The sequence below is a fragment of the Cucurbita moschata genome, unplaced genomic scaffold (genome assembly GCF_002738365.1).
Source record: "Cucurbita moschata cultivar Rifu unplaced genomic scaffold, Cmos_1.0 Cmo_Scf00072, whole genome shotgun sequence".
Classification (NCBI taxonomy): domain Eukaryota; kingdom Viridiplantae; phylum Streptophyta; class Magnoliopsida; order Cucurbitales; family Cucurbitaceae; genus Cucurbita; species Cucurbita moschata.
This window is the reverse complement of record NW_019268588.1, coordinates 243,983-261,620: the sequence shown is the minus strand read 5'-3', so window position 1 is coordinate 261,620 and position 17,638 is coordinate 243,983. Positions and strand designations below refer to the sequence as shown.

Sequence of the window (17,638 nt, the reverse complement as noted above, 5' to 3'; positions counted from 1 at the left end):
AAAAAAAAAAAAAAAAAAAAAAAAAACCATACAGAATAAATAAGAAAAACAAAATAACAGATTAACCGGGTAGAAAAAGAAGAGAAAAGGAAATTAGAGTAAAATTAAACGTGAGCGGCAGGATTCGAACCTGCGCGGGCAGAGCCCACATGATTTCTAGTCATGCCCGATAACCACTCCGGCACGCCCACGGTACTTAAAGTGATTCTAATATTTGTAGATTCATTGTTTATTAACATACAAACATAGAAAAATGGAGATGCGGGGTATCGATCCCCGTACCTCTCGCATGCTAAGCGAGCGCTCTACCATCTGAGCTACATCCCCTTTTGACGTGACACATAAGTTAAAAATAAATTTAATCTAATTAAATATCAAAATTTAAGTAATAATGAATATCAACTTTCAGTATTTTACTTTATGAATAATTTCAGAATATGATCATCAAATTTTATCATAATATATAGAAAAGAATAAAATTTTAAATTATCATTTAAAAGTAAAAAAAAAAAAAAAAATCGAAATTAAAATATCCATTTTCCAGAGCATCAATCCTTGTACTTCTCATACGCAAAGAAAAATGCTCTACCATTTAAGCTACATCTCTTATTAAATAACACATAATTAAATAACATTAATTTAAATTAAATCAAAATTTAAGTAATAGTGGATTGATTCTTTAGTATTTTATTTGTTTGTGTGCAAATTATCATTCAAATTCAGCCTCGGATTAGGTAAAAGAAAAGTACCTACATAATATTTGTTTTTATTCTTTGACCCTTATACTTATGGATAATTACAATTACAAGTAACAGCTAACGACATGTCGTTTCAGAAGTTCACTTCACTTCACCTCTGAGTTCTGTCGTTTGGTAGCTCTAATGTAACAAATAATGGCCACAAAAAAAGTGGTAGCGAGTCCGCCCAATATCACACCCCCACCGGCAATAGACATATCTCTCGACTTATGATGCTCACGATTCTCCAAAACTTTGATTTCACTTTGCGGCGCTTCAGACGGACTCGAAGAAACAGCCGCCGCACTCCAGTGGTTCCCGAGCTTCCTAGCGGACGGCGGTTCGGCTGCGACGGCGGCGGAATCGAGAAGAGCACTGGCGAAGATGAAGAGAAGGAAGAGAAATGGAGCCATATATTTTGGAGCTGCGATTAACAGAGTTTGAGCGATTGGAATTAAATAGGGGTTTCAGATCCAATTTTGGGGAGTGGGGGGAGGAAGGAGGGGTCTATTTTAAATTAATAAAATTAATTGGGCGTGTTTGGGGAAATGCGGGAAAGTTTGGGGGTGCACACACGTGTGGTGTGACGTTGGAAATATAAAACACGTACAGCTAGGTTTGTAGTCGAGGGAACAAGATCATTTATGTGTTTATATGTAAAGCTGTGATAATTATATAAAATTCTAGTTTTATTTTATTTTATTGAAACAATTAATAACTCTAATTTGAATGTCCATTCAAATTTTAAACTAGTAATTATATTAATTAATATCTGAACTGATACCATCAGTAATTTTTGTTTAATTTCTTTTTTTTTTTAACAAAATATTTAGAATTTTAGTCCAATTTCAAATTCTAAAATAGAGGTATTTAAAAATTGTTGGTGGTATGAACGTGAAAAATGCTTAAAAAATTTAAGTTACTATTCATACCAACATGATGCACATTTCTTTTCGGTGGTTCAATCGTATAAATTTCAAAGTTGTTTGTTTGGAGTAATCATATGTTAAGTGACTTATTAGATATTTTCTTTAGAACCATGCATAATAGATCTCATATTGGTTGGAGAGAGAAACAAAACATGTGTTTATAAGGATGTGGAAAATATTAGGATTGCACAACAACAATGCATACACTCGATCTAGATGAACACAAAGAACAGGATAGAGAAAATGCAAGGAGAATATTGACTAAAGATTTTGTATTGATGACTTGTACAAGAACACACAAAATACTGAAAGTACATTTTCAAAGCTCTGGATATATAATCATCTCTTATAGATAATTATCTACCATATATAGTTTACCATTGACTAAGCTATAAATAAGTTGCAGGTTCCATAACCTAACAGAAACCTCTTTAGTATACGCGTTTTAAAATCACAAGGCTAACGGTTACGGTGATACATAACGAACCAAAGCATAAAATATTCGATAGTGATGGACTTGGGCTTGGGCTGTTATAAATAGTATCAGAGACATGCGGGCTTGGGCTGTTATAAATAGTATCAGAGACATGCGGGCTTGGGCTGTTATAAATAGTATCAGAGACATGCATGGGGCTGTGTGTCAGCGATGTGTTAGGCCTCTGAGGGGTGGATTGTGAGATTACACATTAGTTAGAGAGAGAAACGAATTATTTTTTATAAGGGTATGAAAATATCTCCCTAGTAGACACGTTTTATACCCGTAAGGCTAACGATAATACGTAACAGATCAAAGCGAACAATATCGGTTAGCAGTAGACTTGACAAAAGAACTTATGTTGGTTTATGAGAAACCATACTAAAAGAAGAAATCTCGACTTTTAGAAGCAATTCATACTATAAAAGACAATATTATAAAAGTCGACCGCTAGACAAAGTGGTTGCTAGCAATGGAGTGGCAGTGGTTGCCAATAGTCAACGTGGAATCTACAGCCTACATATCAGATCATGTTCTGAAAATTGAAAACATATTGCCTTTGTTCATAATTTTTTTAAGCAACCAAAGCTTCCTTATTCTATTCTATAATTAATATGTCCATTATATTGTAAGCAACATGTTTCTTTTCCTTTTTTTTTTTTTTTTTTAATTAAAATCACCATCAATATAAAAATAATGTATTTAGTTGAGAAATTGTTTTCATAACCTTTTTCTTTTTCTTTTTATTTGCTTTTTACTTCTTAATAATACGTGGAAATTATGTTTTCATGAAATGAGATTTTAATTGTTTTTTTATTCATGCAAAATCATTCTCAAAATAGTATAAGCCCATTGGGCTTTTGCGTTATGGGCCTTTCAGTATTCGGCTGAAGATCTTGACATTCTCCGGCGGCCCATAAAATCCAATCCGCCACTGAATATCTCGGCACCTCCTCCTCCTCCTCCTCCTCCTCCGCCACAATTTTGCAGCATTCAGCCATCTGCAATTTGGAAGTTGTCGTTTCGTTTGATTTCTTCGGCTTCAAATTATCGACGAAGAAATGCCAATTTTCCCAATCTCACTCGCAATTTCAAACCCTCCTCGACCACCGCCGTTATTCTCTTTCTCTCAGTCCATAACTGGTTCAAACCGCCTTTTGTACCTTCCCAATGGGATACGGACCGCTACGAAGATCACGACGGTTATTCGAATGGGTGGAGGTCCAAGAACTTATCCAGGCGGAGTGTCGAAGTGGCAGTGGAAGCGGATGCAGGCTAAGAAAGCTAAGCAGTTGCTCAAGGCCCGGTTGTGTCGCGAACGCCAGATATATGAGATGCGTAAGCGGGCTGAACTTAAGGCGGCTGTGTCCCAGTTGGAGAGGCCGTGGGAGGTTGTGGAGAAGGCTCCCAGTTTGTTCTCTGTTGGCGCCGATGAACAGGTGAAGGTTTTGGCGGATAGGTTTCAGAGGCCCGGTGGATTCGATTTGTGGACGGAAAAAGATGGGCCTCAATTGTTTGAGACGGTTGATGAACTGCCTTCCGCAAGGTTTTTCCCGAAAGGGGTGGTTCACAGTGTAAAGCCGTACAGAAGTATAACAGGGTCGGAGGGTTCTTCGAGTTTGGATTCCGAAGATGGAAATGAAATTGGAACTAGTTTTCAAGAAGATGATTTAAAGACTCCCCGGAGGTCTTCTAACCGGAAATCAAGAATTGGGTCAGTGAGTGAAGAAGAAGCTAATTCAAATTACTCTGATTATTATCCGAGGAGTTCCTCGGTTCCATCAAGTAGCAATGGTCAAAAAGGAAAGACATACGAGGGTAAATTCAGGAATCGGGAAAAGGGAAGAAACCTCCAGTCTTCTAAGAGATCTCCGAGCTTGGGCTCAGAAGCTGGAAATGGAATTGAAACCAGTTTTCAAGTAGATGATTTTAATACTCACCGGAGGTCTTCTAACCGGAAATTGAGAAGTGGGTCAGTGAGTGAAGGAGAAGCTAATTCAGATTACTCGGATACAGATAATTATTATCAGAAGAGTTCTATGGTACCATCAAGTAGTAATAATGGTCGTAAATTCAGATATCGGGATAATGGAAGAAGCCTCGAGTCTTCTAAGAGGGAGTTGAATTCAGGACAAATTGGATTGGATAGAAGACAAAGGGTTCCTAGTCCTCAGATGCATAATGGTAATAGACAGTATGGAAAAGGCAAGGATTCGAGGCGATCCAAGGGTTCATATTCTGAAGTTTATGATATGAGTTTGGAGCAGGATGGGAGTTACAGATTCAAACTGATGAAAACTCAGTCGAACTGAGTCCAGGAGTTCATATTCTGAAGTCATTGTAGTTCTGCAACCATATTGGCTGAAGAAGAAAACTTCAACTTGATTGTGTTATGGAATTGCTGGAGTTGAGCTGGAAAGGCTGATAATGTCTCATAGGAAGGTTAGCTGATGTTGATTCCTTTCAAAGTATGTATAAAATACCTTCTCGTTTCAGCATATTATTGGCTGAGAAATACTTATTGCATATCCACTGTAAATGTCTTGCATAATGCACTGACTTATTAACTCTTTATGTCTATCTATTCACTCCACAATTTGTTGTCACAAATATGTTTTTTCTTACATGTTTCTTGTAGGTAGATTATTAGTTTGATTCTCTTCTTGTAAAAGCATAAAAAAGTGGAAGATTTTATAATGGAAGAATGCTTCAACCCTGAATGGGCACACTGTACAAATTTTTGTGGATATCATGATTAACAAGAAACAATGAATCTTGTTAAGAACCACACACCACACATCAGAAGGTCCCCTCTCGACTCCCCTAAAGGTCCTATTGTTCCTCTGCCCCCAAATACCTCACAACACGGCACACCACACACACCCCAGCTTACCACAAAGACCTCCCCTTCTCTTGAAAAGGCAGATGGTGGAAGGACTCATCAAACATCTCCCTCTGATCTGTATGTCTGGCGCACCAAAAACCAAACACTTGAAAGAAAAAACTGTAAACAAAAGGTGCAAAGTCGTAGCTCCAAAGGATATGATCTAGATCTTCTTACACCTCCTGACTAAGGATGCAATAGAATGGGCCAAACAACGAAGACGTCTTCCTCAAAAGTCTATCAAGAGTGTTAGCTCTTCCTAATATTTTCACTTGACACAGTTTAAACAAGCTTGCTGAAAGTTATGGTGTAACTACTATCTTTAGTTTGTGTTAAAACTTCAACTGTCTAAATTTCTCATCAGATACTGTCTAGTGTTTACTTGCCCCGCGCAAGTGCCCATGTGTATTTGCACATTTGTGGGCTTGGTCACTCTAACACATCCTCTTTTCGTGGTATCATGGAAATTAGCAGTATGTCATGGACTGCTTTTCTCAACTTATGTCTACACTGTCTCATGAGGAAGAAGGCATTTTAGAATTGGAGCCACCACTAGTCAAATTTGCTTCTCTTTAGCAGTTTTGCTTGAGGTGAATTGGTTGTTCACATCTCTAACTAACTATTCTCTTATTCATAGAATTCATCTACTTCAAATGACCAATAAATATTGAAATCTCAAATGATAACCTCCACCACTTAGTTGTCGTTGTTTTTCCCTCTTCTGGATCCAATTCAGTGCTGTCTTCTATAAATTTCAGAAGATAGCCTCCACCATGTGGCTGGGGTCAGCATCCATAAAGAGTAGGTGGGATGGACTCCTAAATTTAACACTAACTTCTTCAACTATAGCCCCCGGAACTCTATCTCATCTTTTAAGTCTCAAGGATTTCATGAAGAATAATACAACTGGGGTGGACTTGACCTAATCTATGCATTCAGATAACGTTCTTGCTCAAAATTTTCCCAAGCTATGGAATACAACAGTTGGAATGCTCAAAACAATGATTGGTTACTGGATCTAAGAACAAATCTGTATGATCAAGATTTGGAGTTGCTAATTCTTATGGTCTCAGATTCATCTGGTCTTTCTCTTTCAAGATATTTTTCATATCTATTTCTGAGAAGATTACCATTTTTCCAAGACTTTCTTCAATGATAGGATAGTATAATTGCCAAAGCAATGGATGATTAAATTTCTCATTTGATTTTATCTCTGAGGCCTCAACAGTTAACACTGATGATAAAATTCCAGGCTACTATCCAAACAGTACTTAAACCAAATTGGTGCATTCTGGTAAAGGCCATGTGCAAAAATGCTAATCATATTTTTCTAGGTTGTTCTTATACAGTACAAATTTTCTGAAGACTCTTCAGGCCTTCAACTTGTCCTTTGTCTTTCCTCTAATAGTAAGGCAGATTATGTATTCCACCCTTTATGGCCAAGCTGGTTCTTCTTCTAGCTTTTTGACCTAGTAAAACCCACCTGAGTTCAAGAATCAATATCGTATTAGGCAGACGGACAGGATTTTGGTTGAGGAGAATGAGTCTTTAGTTCAGTCTAGGAGAGTTCAAGAGGTAAAGAAGTCCAATGGTTACGAGAAGAAAGAGGGAAGGGAGTAAGTTGCGAGCAGAGCTCTTGTCAAAGAAGCCGCGGGAAGCAAAGGCACCAATAAATAGCTACATAGGTCGCATAGAAGCTTTAAGAGATAGGGGGCCAGCCAAAGAAGATGGCAGGAACGAGGTAACTTATGCTTTTTTCATCGTGATACCCGGAGAAAACCTTCCATTCATCAGGAACCTTATCTAGAATTCTCTTATTCCAGTCCCTCGTTCCCATCGCCTCTGGATTAATGGTTAGGTCTTTATTCTATAATGGAGTCCCCTTCTTTCTTTCATTTACCTCGGCTTCTGTAAAGAAGAAAGATTAATTCGACTGAACTACTGAACCTATCTGAGTTTAGTTTACAGTTCAAGAAAGAAGGGCAAGATGAATGAGACGGACCAGGAAGTCAAGACGGGATAGGAAAGGTCCCTTTGTTTTTGTTTTGAAATCCCCGAGCTCTCACAAATCGAATTTCTCTTCTACTCCATCCTTTGTGACTTTCTTTACTTAGCTTCTTTCAATTGAAGAGTAAGCCTATTTATTCCTGGTTCTAAGACCAATAGTTCACCGCTTAAATTACTTTTTATTTTTTCTTAGCTTTCGATGAGTTAAACTAAATTAGAGTACTTGCCATTTTATGCTTTTTAATGGAGTATATTTAGTATTTTATGTTAAATTTCCATAAATATTGAAGTAATAATAAAGAAAAGAACATGTCCCCATTGGACGTGTCCTTGTTGTTTAGAAATTGGCGTTTCGTCGTGTTCGTGTTTGTGCTTCTTAGGTTCAGATAGAAAAGAAAAGAAAGAAAGAAACCTCTTTCCTTCCTTTGTGAATGGGAAGAAATTTGTCTGATATTGCATTCCTTTTGGTGTTTTCAATCCAAGGAACACAGTATTGCACAGCAACATAAATACTATTACCGAGAACTTCAGCCATCCATTCGAGCTGCACTTGTTTGATGATGGTAGCATCCCACCATCCTTTCATATTCTTCTGTTTGTTGTTTTATAAGCAGATCTTGTGCAATGTTTATGCAATTGGTACTTTATGCGGCTCTCCGTCAGCTCACAAGTATATCCAATTATATGCTAGTGCTAACTTTATGATTGATGCCATCAAATGTAAAATCCCACTGTCAATGTCATAGTCACTTTGTACAATTTGAATGCTCTCTTACCATCTGTTCTGCTTGGGCATCCTTTCAAGGGCGGAAAAGAGATTCTTTGGTGTAATCTTATTAGAACTTTCTTCTGGACCATTATGTGTGCGCAAAATAGCGGCATCTTTTGTGATAAGGAAAGATCATTTAATAGTTTTCTTGAATCACTAGTTTTTATGGCTATTACTTGGTGTCATTATTAATCTTTCCTTACAGATTTTGATACCTCTTACCTCACATCCCATTTGAAACTTTTTTTTATAAGAAATTTAATTCTGAGGGAATAGGCAATCTGCCTTCTTTTTGTAATTTCAACATGTCAATGAAATTACAGAAGCTGTGGGAAGGGATTGGGCATCGAGTAACACATTGTTGTATTCTTTTTTGAACCCTGTAGTGAGTTGCCATCCTTCGATTGCCTTCTAGAGATAATATTAATGGCGCACTATCTCAAGCACTTTATGTCAAATACTTGTACAGGTACTTAAATGTGCTTAGCCAGTTAAATTGGAGATAGCATTATCAACAGGGATGAAGATAGCTTTGGCCAAATATAGGCGCTGTAAAACAAACCTCAAGGTATCGTTATTTTTAAACATTTGCTTGCTTCTATAGGTTCTTTTAGCTTTATTAGAATTGTCTTTGCTATTATGCTAGATATGACAAATAATTATGTGATCTTATCTGCTGGTTGGCTCATTGGTTGCAACATTTTGGCACTTTTTGATATTGAATTAAGAAGGTTTAGACAACTTCTGTCCCACTGAAATTTACTTGTATACTTGTGCAAAGTAGCGAAATTCTAATCCCTTATTCTAGAGTTCCCTTTCACTAAGTAAATTTGGTGGAAACTCTTTTACATGCTGGGTGTTAGCCTAGCTCTTCCTAATTTCGTACAGCCTTAGAATTCTTATGTAGCTTCCATTTTAAAGGGAAAACCAATTTTATTTGGTGCAATGCTTTCATTATTAACCTACAATTGAAGGAAAATAAAAATAAAAACATGAAGAACCAGTATCATTCGAGTATTTAGGCAGATTATACTACGCAAATCAACCATGAAACATAAGCGAAGTTCGCGATCCCAGAACAGACTCATGGTCTATCTTCTGGATTAGCGTCAGCTTCATTTAGAGCATGGTAGTTTCTGTTTTCAATCATATTCTTTAAAGAAAATTCTCTTTTTCTCCCTTCTGTGAATACCGATAAACTGTTTCTATATTGCATTCTGTGTGATGATTTCAGTTAAGAAGTCCTGAAAATTGCATTCTGTGTGATGATTTCAGTTAAGAAGTCCTGAAAATTGCACAGGAAAATAAAATATTATTGATAGAGCACTTCACCCGCCCATTTTAGCTATACTTGTCAGATGATTGTAGAATCGCATCCTTCGTTATTTTTTGTCCAAGCATATTGTCTGCAATTACACATTTGCTATTGCCTCTGTGACTCACAAGCATATCCAATCACAACTGGAGCTGTCTTTGTGATTGATTTCTTGAAGTTTAGAATCCGACTGTCTTATAGAGCCAATCTTTGTGATTGAGTGCTACATAATGCATTGATCGAAAAGTCGCATTTTGTAGATAGTAAGTCCCTTTATACCTTTAGTCGTTTAGCCTCACATCCATTTTGGTTGACCTGTATTCATAATATTAATGACGTACATATCTCATGCACCTAATGTCAAATACACTATAGGAGCTTTAACAGGCTTGGACTGATAAGTTAGAGATATCATTATCCACAGGGATGGAATTGCTTTCCCTGGGCATCATTGCTATATTTACTAACTCAGGTACCACTATTCTTCAATATTTTTCTAGCTTCTGTAGGGTCTTTTAGCTTTCTTAGAATTGTTCAGTTTCTGTAGATTTGTTGACAAGACCAAAGTGATAATGGTTTTCGTTTTCTTTCGGTTCTGGTTCATTTGATGCTATGCTTTGTTCTTGCTGTCTTCTTGGTCGAAAAGCTATATTCGACCCGTTCTTGTAATAGTTCTTTCCCATTTATTGGTCCATTAAGGCCAAGTCTTCATGGTCAACCATCATAATCGCTTTAATCTGCTGGTTTCCACATGTTTTACCTAAGTGTCCACTCGAATATAGCTTAGTGGATTTTAGGTTCCATCACAAAACGCCACTAGTGCTACAGTTACAATAGTGGTATGGTTAGATGAGAAGTTTGTTTTGCAAAATAGTTTTGTCATTGGCTTTTCGATAACTTGTTGACTTCTGCAGAGGTGGGCGGCTATTTCAACCTTTTCACTTGTTCATAATCTTCTTATACATTTTCTCCTCTTTTACTTCCCTTTAAACACTTGTGGCAAGAACACATCCATTTGTCCAACAGTTTCATTCATAGAATTTGAAAAGTGCTTCCGTTATCTAAATATGCTATTCACGGTTCCAAATTTGATATTAAACTCATCCTCGATCATTGTTATGATCTATAGATATGTTCGGAGTATTGATAAGATTATTATCTGTTTGAAGATAATAGTGTACTGTTTGAACAGATGTAAAGCAGTAAAACTTCCTTTTGTTTAACAGAGACCATTCCACATACCAGAGACACCCCAATCAAATAAAGTGATTGTTACTGATATGGCATGGACGGACCAATCTTGTTTAGACTACTTGGTATCTCTTTCTCTGCTTTGCTAAGGTAGTACTGGAGAAAATTATGATAGTTTTGAACCTTTTCTGATGATTCAGACCCAAAAGTATTATTCTCTTTTGTGGGCAGATTTATAATTCTAAATTTGGAATGGACGAGAAGAAGGGCTTGGAGACGGAGTAGAATTCCCCCCTCCACAAGGATCGAACACACCACCATAATAATAGAAACAAAGACCGTCCTCCTATCATTTATCAGGCTGCTAAACTACGAACATCTCCCGTTAAAGATGATTCTGACTCAGCTACCAATACAATTGTTTTTCAATATTACAAATCAAGTTGTTGTAATAATCAAGTTGCTGTAATAATGGAATGGCACATCAAAGAACAGTTTCAAATGTTGAAGAGAATGAGAAACTGATAAGACATTGAAGTGAAATACAGCAATCTAATCTAATTCTTTACAAATTAGTAAAAAACCCACTTATAGAAAAGTATTCTTTTTTCTCCAATTATCCCATCAAACTTAAATCAAAAGTTTCTAAAAAAAACAACGTCCGTTCAACTCAATCAATACTCATCAGTGATTTTTTCGATCGTTACTTATCGGGTTCGAGGGAAACAAATGAAAAACATTAGTGGGAATCTGTTTGGCATATCATATAGACATGTGGGTTAGAGATAAAGATATAGAATAAGAATATATTCCTTAAGAGAAAAGCTGAAGAATTTTGGTTTGGAAGGTATGGGATCCAAATCAAATTATGCAGAGAGAGGGAGAGATATGAGATTGAAAATGAAAGTGAAGAGAGAATCTTAGTGAGAATATGATGGATTTGACCTCCATGAATCTCACACGCACTGCCAATACCAAAACCACAACCAAAGCTGCTTCTGCTGGCTGCTCTTTCACTCTTTTGCCTTCTTTTTATACCTTTTACTGTAACTTTCTTTTGTTCCTTTTCCAACAAAATGACAAACAAACCTTAACCATTTTACTTGCCATTACATAAGTTCTAACGATGTCCCTTTGTCTTTTTGAATGATTATTGTCGCATGTTATTGGAGCGACGAATACAATGTAGGTTTTTTATTAGTCGGTTTTTGTCAGAGTTTGACTACTTATTTACCATCGAATTCATTTCAAAAAATAAAGTCAATATTTGTGATTCCATTCATACATAGAATAATCAAAGTCAAGTCAAACATATAATGTCCCACTAGAAGCTCACTATCCTAAATTTGGTCATATGGGTAAGCCATTAGAGATGGATGAGAGGGGATTTAAAAAATTAAAAAATAAAAAATAAAGTTTTCTAGAAGTAACAATTGAGAGTAGTTTAATTATGATCTTTAAACGGAGTGGTATGACCACAATGAAAATGAATATCTACCGATTTCTTCCGCTGTTGGTTCTTTACTTTATTTTTGGCTTTATCTGAAACGTCTGCATCTGTTTTCGTTGACTCATATGTTCATGATTTTCTTCTTATCTAGTTTTATTCTCAAGTCGAATTTTTCAAAATTAGTCATTCCCTTCACCAATACTTTTCTCTTATCGAGGACCACTCCTCTTTTTTCAGAGTACATCTCTTATCCGATAATTCTTAGGTTACATGATTTCTACTACTTCTTTTGCACCCTTAGAAATCCTCCCCTCAAACAACATTTGTTCAGTCTAGAAAAGTCATCTACAATGGTACAAGATTTATGTTTTTAATAACACTTAATGTCTTGTCGTGTAAACTATGAACTAAATAAATTAATTTCGTATGTCATAGTTGGTGTCAACTAGATTTTGTCAAAAGAAAATTGAAGTCCGATATAGATTAAAATTATTAAAAAAAAAAAGTGTTAGAAACTTAATAAATGAGTGAATAATTAAGAGAGAATTAAGGGTCAAAAGTTGGTCAATTACATGGGGGACAGCTCTTAATTAATTAATTAATTAATTATATTGGGTGGGAACAATATTTATTTATTTTTTGGAATGGTGGGAATAAACAATGGTTGATCCATCATGTTTGATTTAAAATATTTTAAACTTTGATAAATAGTGATATGCTTGCTTTACTCTAGACCAAATCTTAGGGCTTTAATTATAGATTCCCATACAACATTATTAAATCAATGGGCAACTTAATTTCAATTTAATTACAATACAAATCAAACCTTTGGCTTTTGGGTTACATTCAAGTATTGTTCAATGTCGAAGAATAGCGTACAAGTACGGAGATACCGTTTGTGCTCGAGCATTAAAACTTATTTCAACTAAGTAATAGTGTAATAATCAATACCTAGGACTCGAATCAGGACTTGGATATGAGTTCTGCCTGTAATGGTCCTAACATTCTCTTATGACAAAATCATGTTATTAATATATTTATGTTAAGAAAATGATTTATGTATTTTAGAAAAAACTTTTAAAATTTTAGGAATAGATTGACTACCTATAAATACTCCTCCACCCTATTTAGATCATCATCCTAATAAATCCCAAACAATACAAAGTTGTAGTCTTGAGTGTATTGGTCTTAATGGAATGGAGTGTGCGAGTGTTTCCCACAGATAATTATTTTTTCTCGATTGGTCTTAATAAGGTGTGCGGGTGTTTCCACAAATATTATCTCTTCTCGATTAGTCTTGTTAATAAAGTGTGTGAGTGTTTCCCTAATTCTTTTCCCCAATCAAATGGGTACCCACCATGTTCATAAAAGAATTAAACCAAATGTAAGGGCTTAGGCGTTTTTCTTAAAATTGCATTATATTCATTGTATGGTGGAATATAAACATTATTCCACTTTAATGAGTATAGCTTCTAACCCACTTCTCAAATTTTCCACCACACAAATTGGCTACCAAACCTATTCCCTCACTAACCACACACCACACCATGGAAAAAACAAGACAAAAAGTTCCTGTTTTTAACTTCAACTACGTCATGTATTCCATTTTTACCATAGAGGGTAAGAAAATTTAGTGTGTTTTAGGGTCAAAATCTTGGGCTATATAACTAGTGGAAAGTGGAGCAGCTAAGATCCAAGATTTTGGTGGCGGATAGCTTTTGAAAAAGAAACCAAATTTCGTGTTGGGTTTTTTTTTGAGATGATGAAAAGCTTGGCTGAGAGAGAAGAATTGCAAAGATCAGAAGTCAATGGCGGCGGAGGCGGCGGTGATGATGAGAAATGGGTTGCTGATTCTTCAGTTGATTACAAAGGGAGAGTTCCTCTAAGAGCTTCCACCGGTGCTTGGAAAGCCTCTCTGTTCATCATAGGTAAATGAATTTCCCAATTATTTGACATAAATGATCAATCTTTATTTTGTTTTGAAAACTTTTGGGATTTGCAGCCATTGAGTTCGGTGAGCGGCTGAGTTATTTTGGGATCGCCACAAGTTTGATCATTTATTTGACCAAAGTTCTTCACCAAGAGCTGAAGACGGCGGCCAGGAGTGTCAATTACTGGACCGGCGTCACCACTTTGATGCCGCTCCTCGGCGGCTTTCTCGCCGATGCGTACTTCGGCCGCTACGCCACCGTCCTCCTCTCTTCCGTTCTCTATGTCTTGGTTCGTTCTTTTCTTGTCTCTAATGTCAATACCAAATTATGTTTAATCAATGTCCGAATATGATATGCATATGGTAAATAGTAATTCAAGGTTAAATATTATCTACACAGGGTTTGATTCTCTTAACCATGTCAGCCACGGTTCCGAGTTTAAAATCCTGTGGAAGCAATGATCAGGACTGCACACAACCAAGGAAGATCCATGAGATCATCTTCTTTCTTGCTATTTACTTGATCTCTATAGGAACCGGCGGCCACAAGCCTTCGCTCGAGAGCTTTGGAGCCGATCAGTTCGACGACGATCATCCAGAAGAACGAAAGAAAAAAATGTCATACTTCAATTGGTGGAACTTCGGCCTTTGTTCTGGACTGTTGTTTGGCGTTACCGTTATTGTTTATGTACAGGATCGTATCGGTTGGGGAGCTGGAGATTTGATTCTTACAGCGGTGATGGCGGTTTCTATAGTCATTTTTGTCATCGGACGACCCTTTTATCGGTACCGACAACCGTCTGGAAGTCCGTTGACGCCGTTGTTGCAGGTTCTTGTGGCAGCCATTCGGAAGAGAAAGCTTCCTTACCCATCGAATCCTTGTTTGTTGCATGAAATTCCTAAGACGGCTAATAACGCTCATGGGAGGTTCTTGTACCACACCCACAAGCTCAAGTAAGTATTAACTTTACCAACTTTCTAAGTAAAAAGAAATACGTCGAAACAACTAAAAAAAAAAAAAAAGAAAGTAAATGAACGATTCGAGGGGATAAATCTTTTGGATACTTAACTTAACCTATCATGTTGGATGTGACCCTCGATCGAAATATGTCAAAATAAAAAATATAAAAAATACATCGAAACAAGTAAAAAATTTGTTGTTGTATTGAAAAGAACATACCGGGTAAGAAGAATTAACTAGTTTCCTAAACTTTCTTTTCAGTAATTTGACAATCTTACTCGTTAAAACACTACTTTGGCAAACTTTCACTTTACGTTAAGAACAGGTAACAATCTTCGTAGTTAAATCACAAAACTTAGTCCCCAATTTGGCAATTACGGCCAATTCTATTACGAAGTCTACTAACCATTCAGTAATTTGTTCTACTGAGTTTACTAACAATTGTGCTAAGGTTATCTTAACTTGTTCGGTTATATAAATTAGCTGGTGAGTTACATAAGTTAGTAACTTGTTGTACACGGTTTGGTTAGCTCACCGACCCCATTTTTAATCTCCTAAATACATTTTCAAATAATAAAAATTAAAACTTTGGAATTCAGATTTCTAGACAAAGCAGCCATTTATGAAGAAAGTGGAGCACCGGCGGAGAAGGAAAGTCCATGGCGGCTAGCGACGGTGACGAAGGTGGAGGAGATGAAGCTAATATTGAACATGATACCCATATGGTTGGCCACTCTGCCGTTAGGAGTCGCCGTAGGCCAAACCTCAACGTTCTTCATCAAACAAGCCGCCAACTTGAACCGGGAAATCACCCACGGTTTAATCCTCCCGCCGACCACCATCTTCTGCCTGGCCGCCGTCGGAATGATCATCTCTCTCACCATTTACGACAAGCTCCTCGTACCCTTACTCCGGCGAGCCACCGGCAACGAGAGAGGCATCAACATCCTTCAAAGAATCGGCATCGGAATGCTGTTCGTAATCGCTACAATGATCACAGCCGCCGTGGTTGAGAAAAAGAGGCTCCACGTGGCGGCGGAGAATCCCAAAACCGCCTCCCAAACAATGTCGGTGTTCTGGTTGGCCCCACAGTTCCTCATCGTCGGAATCGGCGACGGCTTCGCCATCGTCGGCCTCCAAGAGTACTTTTACGATCAAGTCCCTGATTCAATGAGAAGCCTCGGCATTGCGTTTTACCTAAGCGTAATTGGGGCCGGAAGTTTTCTGAGCAGCCTGCTGATCACGGCGGTCGACAACATTACCCGCCGGACCGGTAAGAGCTGGTTCGGCAAGGACTTGAACAGCAGCCGCCTTGACAAGTTTTATTGGCTGTTGGCCGCCGTTTCGGCTGCCAATATGTGCGTCTATGTACTCATCACTCGCTGCTACTCGTATAAGAATGTGCAGCGGCGCGTGGTCGTGGCCGATTGCTATGAGGATGAAGCGCGTGAAAATGGAGGGTCGATGGCTTAGAATATTTTAGTGCCTTTAGTTTATAGTTTAATGAGGTAAATGGGTAATTATGTATTAGAAAAAAAGAATTTGCTATTTATAAATACGTTTAACAATTTTTATTAGTAATAATAACATTATTATTTATAAATCATCTTTCAAGTATAGATAAATAATTTATTTTTAAAAAAAATATATTTTTTTTTGTTTTTATCATAGATAAGGATATTAATATTATTTTGAAATATATATATATATATATTAAAGAGTATTTCAAGAATATTTTAAAATTTTAGATTAAAATATCGTACTATGGTCAAATCCAATATCTATATGAGTACTTAAATAAATTATAAGGATATGAAATAATGAATATAAATACAGTAAGAAATCAAATATCTAGTTAATTAAATATAATATATATGGTAAGCTATAATTTAGTACTAAATATTCTTAACAAGTACGCTAACTGTATTAAAAAAAAAAAGGAAGAGTTTGGGTATTTTAAGAAAAAGATTTCTAGTTTTTTATTTTTTATAAATAAAGATACCTAAGTATTTTAGGTATCTCGGTATTTTAAGAATAAATATTTAGATATTCTAAGATCTTTGAGAGGTCGTTGGTGAAAGCATAACTTTGCCGCTAGAAGAGGGTGCTAATGGCACCTTGCGCAAATGGAGAATGAAAGCAGACAAAGTAATGTTTTCTTTGAAGACCACCGTAGAAGAAGAGATGTTTGAACACATTTGAGATGATAAGATATCGAAAAAAGCATGTCGTGACACTTTTGGAGAACGAGTTGTTATCAATCTCACAAAACGACATGATGATTATTGAATACTTTCATATGATTAAGTTGATCTGTTGGGAGATTACTGAACTAGATTCAGAGTCTATCATCGGAGAAGCTCAAATGAAGATGATCATCATCCACGGGATGCGACCAAAATACAAAAGTTTCATTATTGCTGTATAATGATGACCCTCTCAACTATCACTTATGGAGTTTGAAAAATTGTTAGCTAGTCAAGAAGTCACGGCTAAATAAATGTGAGGCATCACGTTGAAGGGTGAAGAAGAAACGCTCTACATAAGTGAAAGTTGGAGCAATAATAAGTCATCCACTAAAGACGGATACAAAAAGAACGACAACAAGAGTTTCCCAGAGAAGAGATTTGAAGACATTTGCTACCCTGCGAAAAAAGGGTCACAAATCCAAGGATTAATGTTCCAAAAAAAAAATCCAAAAAAATAAGAGGGAGGATGAATGAGATGCAGAGGTACTATGTGCCTTAGAAAAAGATGAGTTAGCGCTCATGACAATGATACAAGAGCATGCAGATTATTAGAATGATTGGATCACTGATTCAAGAAACTCAAACCACATGACTGACGATCAAAGTGGTGTAGTGAAAGTGTGGTATATGCAAAGTCCAAAGAACTCTCATTTGGATACGACTCAATAGATCCTAAGATATGTCAAAGGTACCATCGACAACGAACTTTCGTACCAAAAAAAAAAAAAAAAAAAAAAAAAA

General features: G+C 36.6%; 2 protein-coding genes and 2 non-coding genes across 7 annotated transcripts; 2 read left to right on the top strand and 2 right to left on the bottom strand.

Annotated features, from left to right (window-relative positions):
- Positions 1-109: 109 nt before the first annotated feature.
- TRNAS-AGA lies at positions 110-191 on the bottom strand. The gene has a single exon. It is a non-coding gene; the product is annotated as a tRNA-Ser (tRNA).
- A 63-nt stretch (positions 192-254) lies between these two features.
- On the bottom strand, positions 255-327 carry TRNAA-AGC. The gene has a single exon. It is a non-coding gene; the product is annotated as a tRNA-Ala (tRNA).
- Positions 328-3,082: 2,755 nt separating this feature from the next.
- On the top strand, positions 3,083-10,853 carry LOC111438163. 4 transcript variants are annotated; one of them, XM_023076110.1, is made up of 6 exons: positions 3,083-4,583; positions 7,516-7,595; positions 8,271-8,369; positions 9,541-9,588; positions 10,343-10,457; positions 10,539-10,853. In XM_023076110.1, the coding sequence occupies exon 1, from the start codon at positions 3,203-3,205 to the stop codon at positions 4,451-4,453; it is 1,251 nt and encodes a 416-aa protein (XP_022931878.1). In that variant the 5' UTR covers positions 3,083-3,202; the 3' UTR covers positions 4,454-4,583; positions 7,516-7,595; positions 8,271-8,369; positions 9,541-9,588; positions 10,343-10,457; positions 10,539-10,853. The 4 variants fall into 4 exon arrangements, with proteins under 4 accessions (XP_022931878.1, XP_022931877.1, XP_022931879.1 ...); XM_023076109.1 differs by lacking the exon at positions 7,516-7,595; XM_023076111.1 differs by lacking the exons at positions 7,516-7,595; positions 9,541-9,588.
- Positions 10,854-13,350: 2,497 nt separating this feature from the next.
- Positions 13,351-16,225, top strand: LOC111438162 (protein NRT1/ PTR FAMILY 5.6-like). Its single transcript, XM_023076108.1, has 4 exons — positions 13,351-13,685; positions 13,760-13,977; positions 14,088-14,641; positions 15,248-16,225. Exons 1-4 carry the CDS (start codon positions 13,517-13,519, stop codon positions 16,119-16,121), a joined length of 1,815 nt encoding a protein of 604 aa, XP_022931876.1. The 5' UTR covers positions 13,351-13,516; the 3' UTR covers positions 16,122-16,225.
- Positions 16,226-17,638: the final 1,413 nt, after the last annotated feature.

Bases quoted from the DNA above. Each gene is read 5' to 3' on its own strand.
- LOC111438162 (XM_023076108.1), top strand. From the start codon at position 13,517: ATGATGAAAAGCTTGGCTGAGAGAGAAGAATTGCAAAGATCAGAAGTC. The intron at 13,686-13,759 runs GTAAATGAATTT...TGGGATTTGCAG, and splicing joins AGCCTCTCTGTTCATCATAG to CCATTGAGTTCGGTGAGCGG. The intron at 14,642-15,247 runs GTAAGTATTAAC...TTTGGAATTCAG, and splicing joins TACCACACCCACAAGCTCAA to ATTTCTAGACAAAGCAGCCA.
- LOC111438163 (XM_023076111.1), top strand. From the start codon at position 3,203: ATGCCAATTTTCCCAATCTCACTCGCAATTTCAAACCCTCCTCGACCA.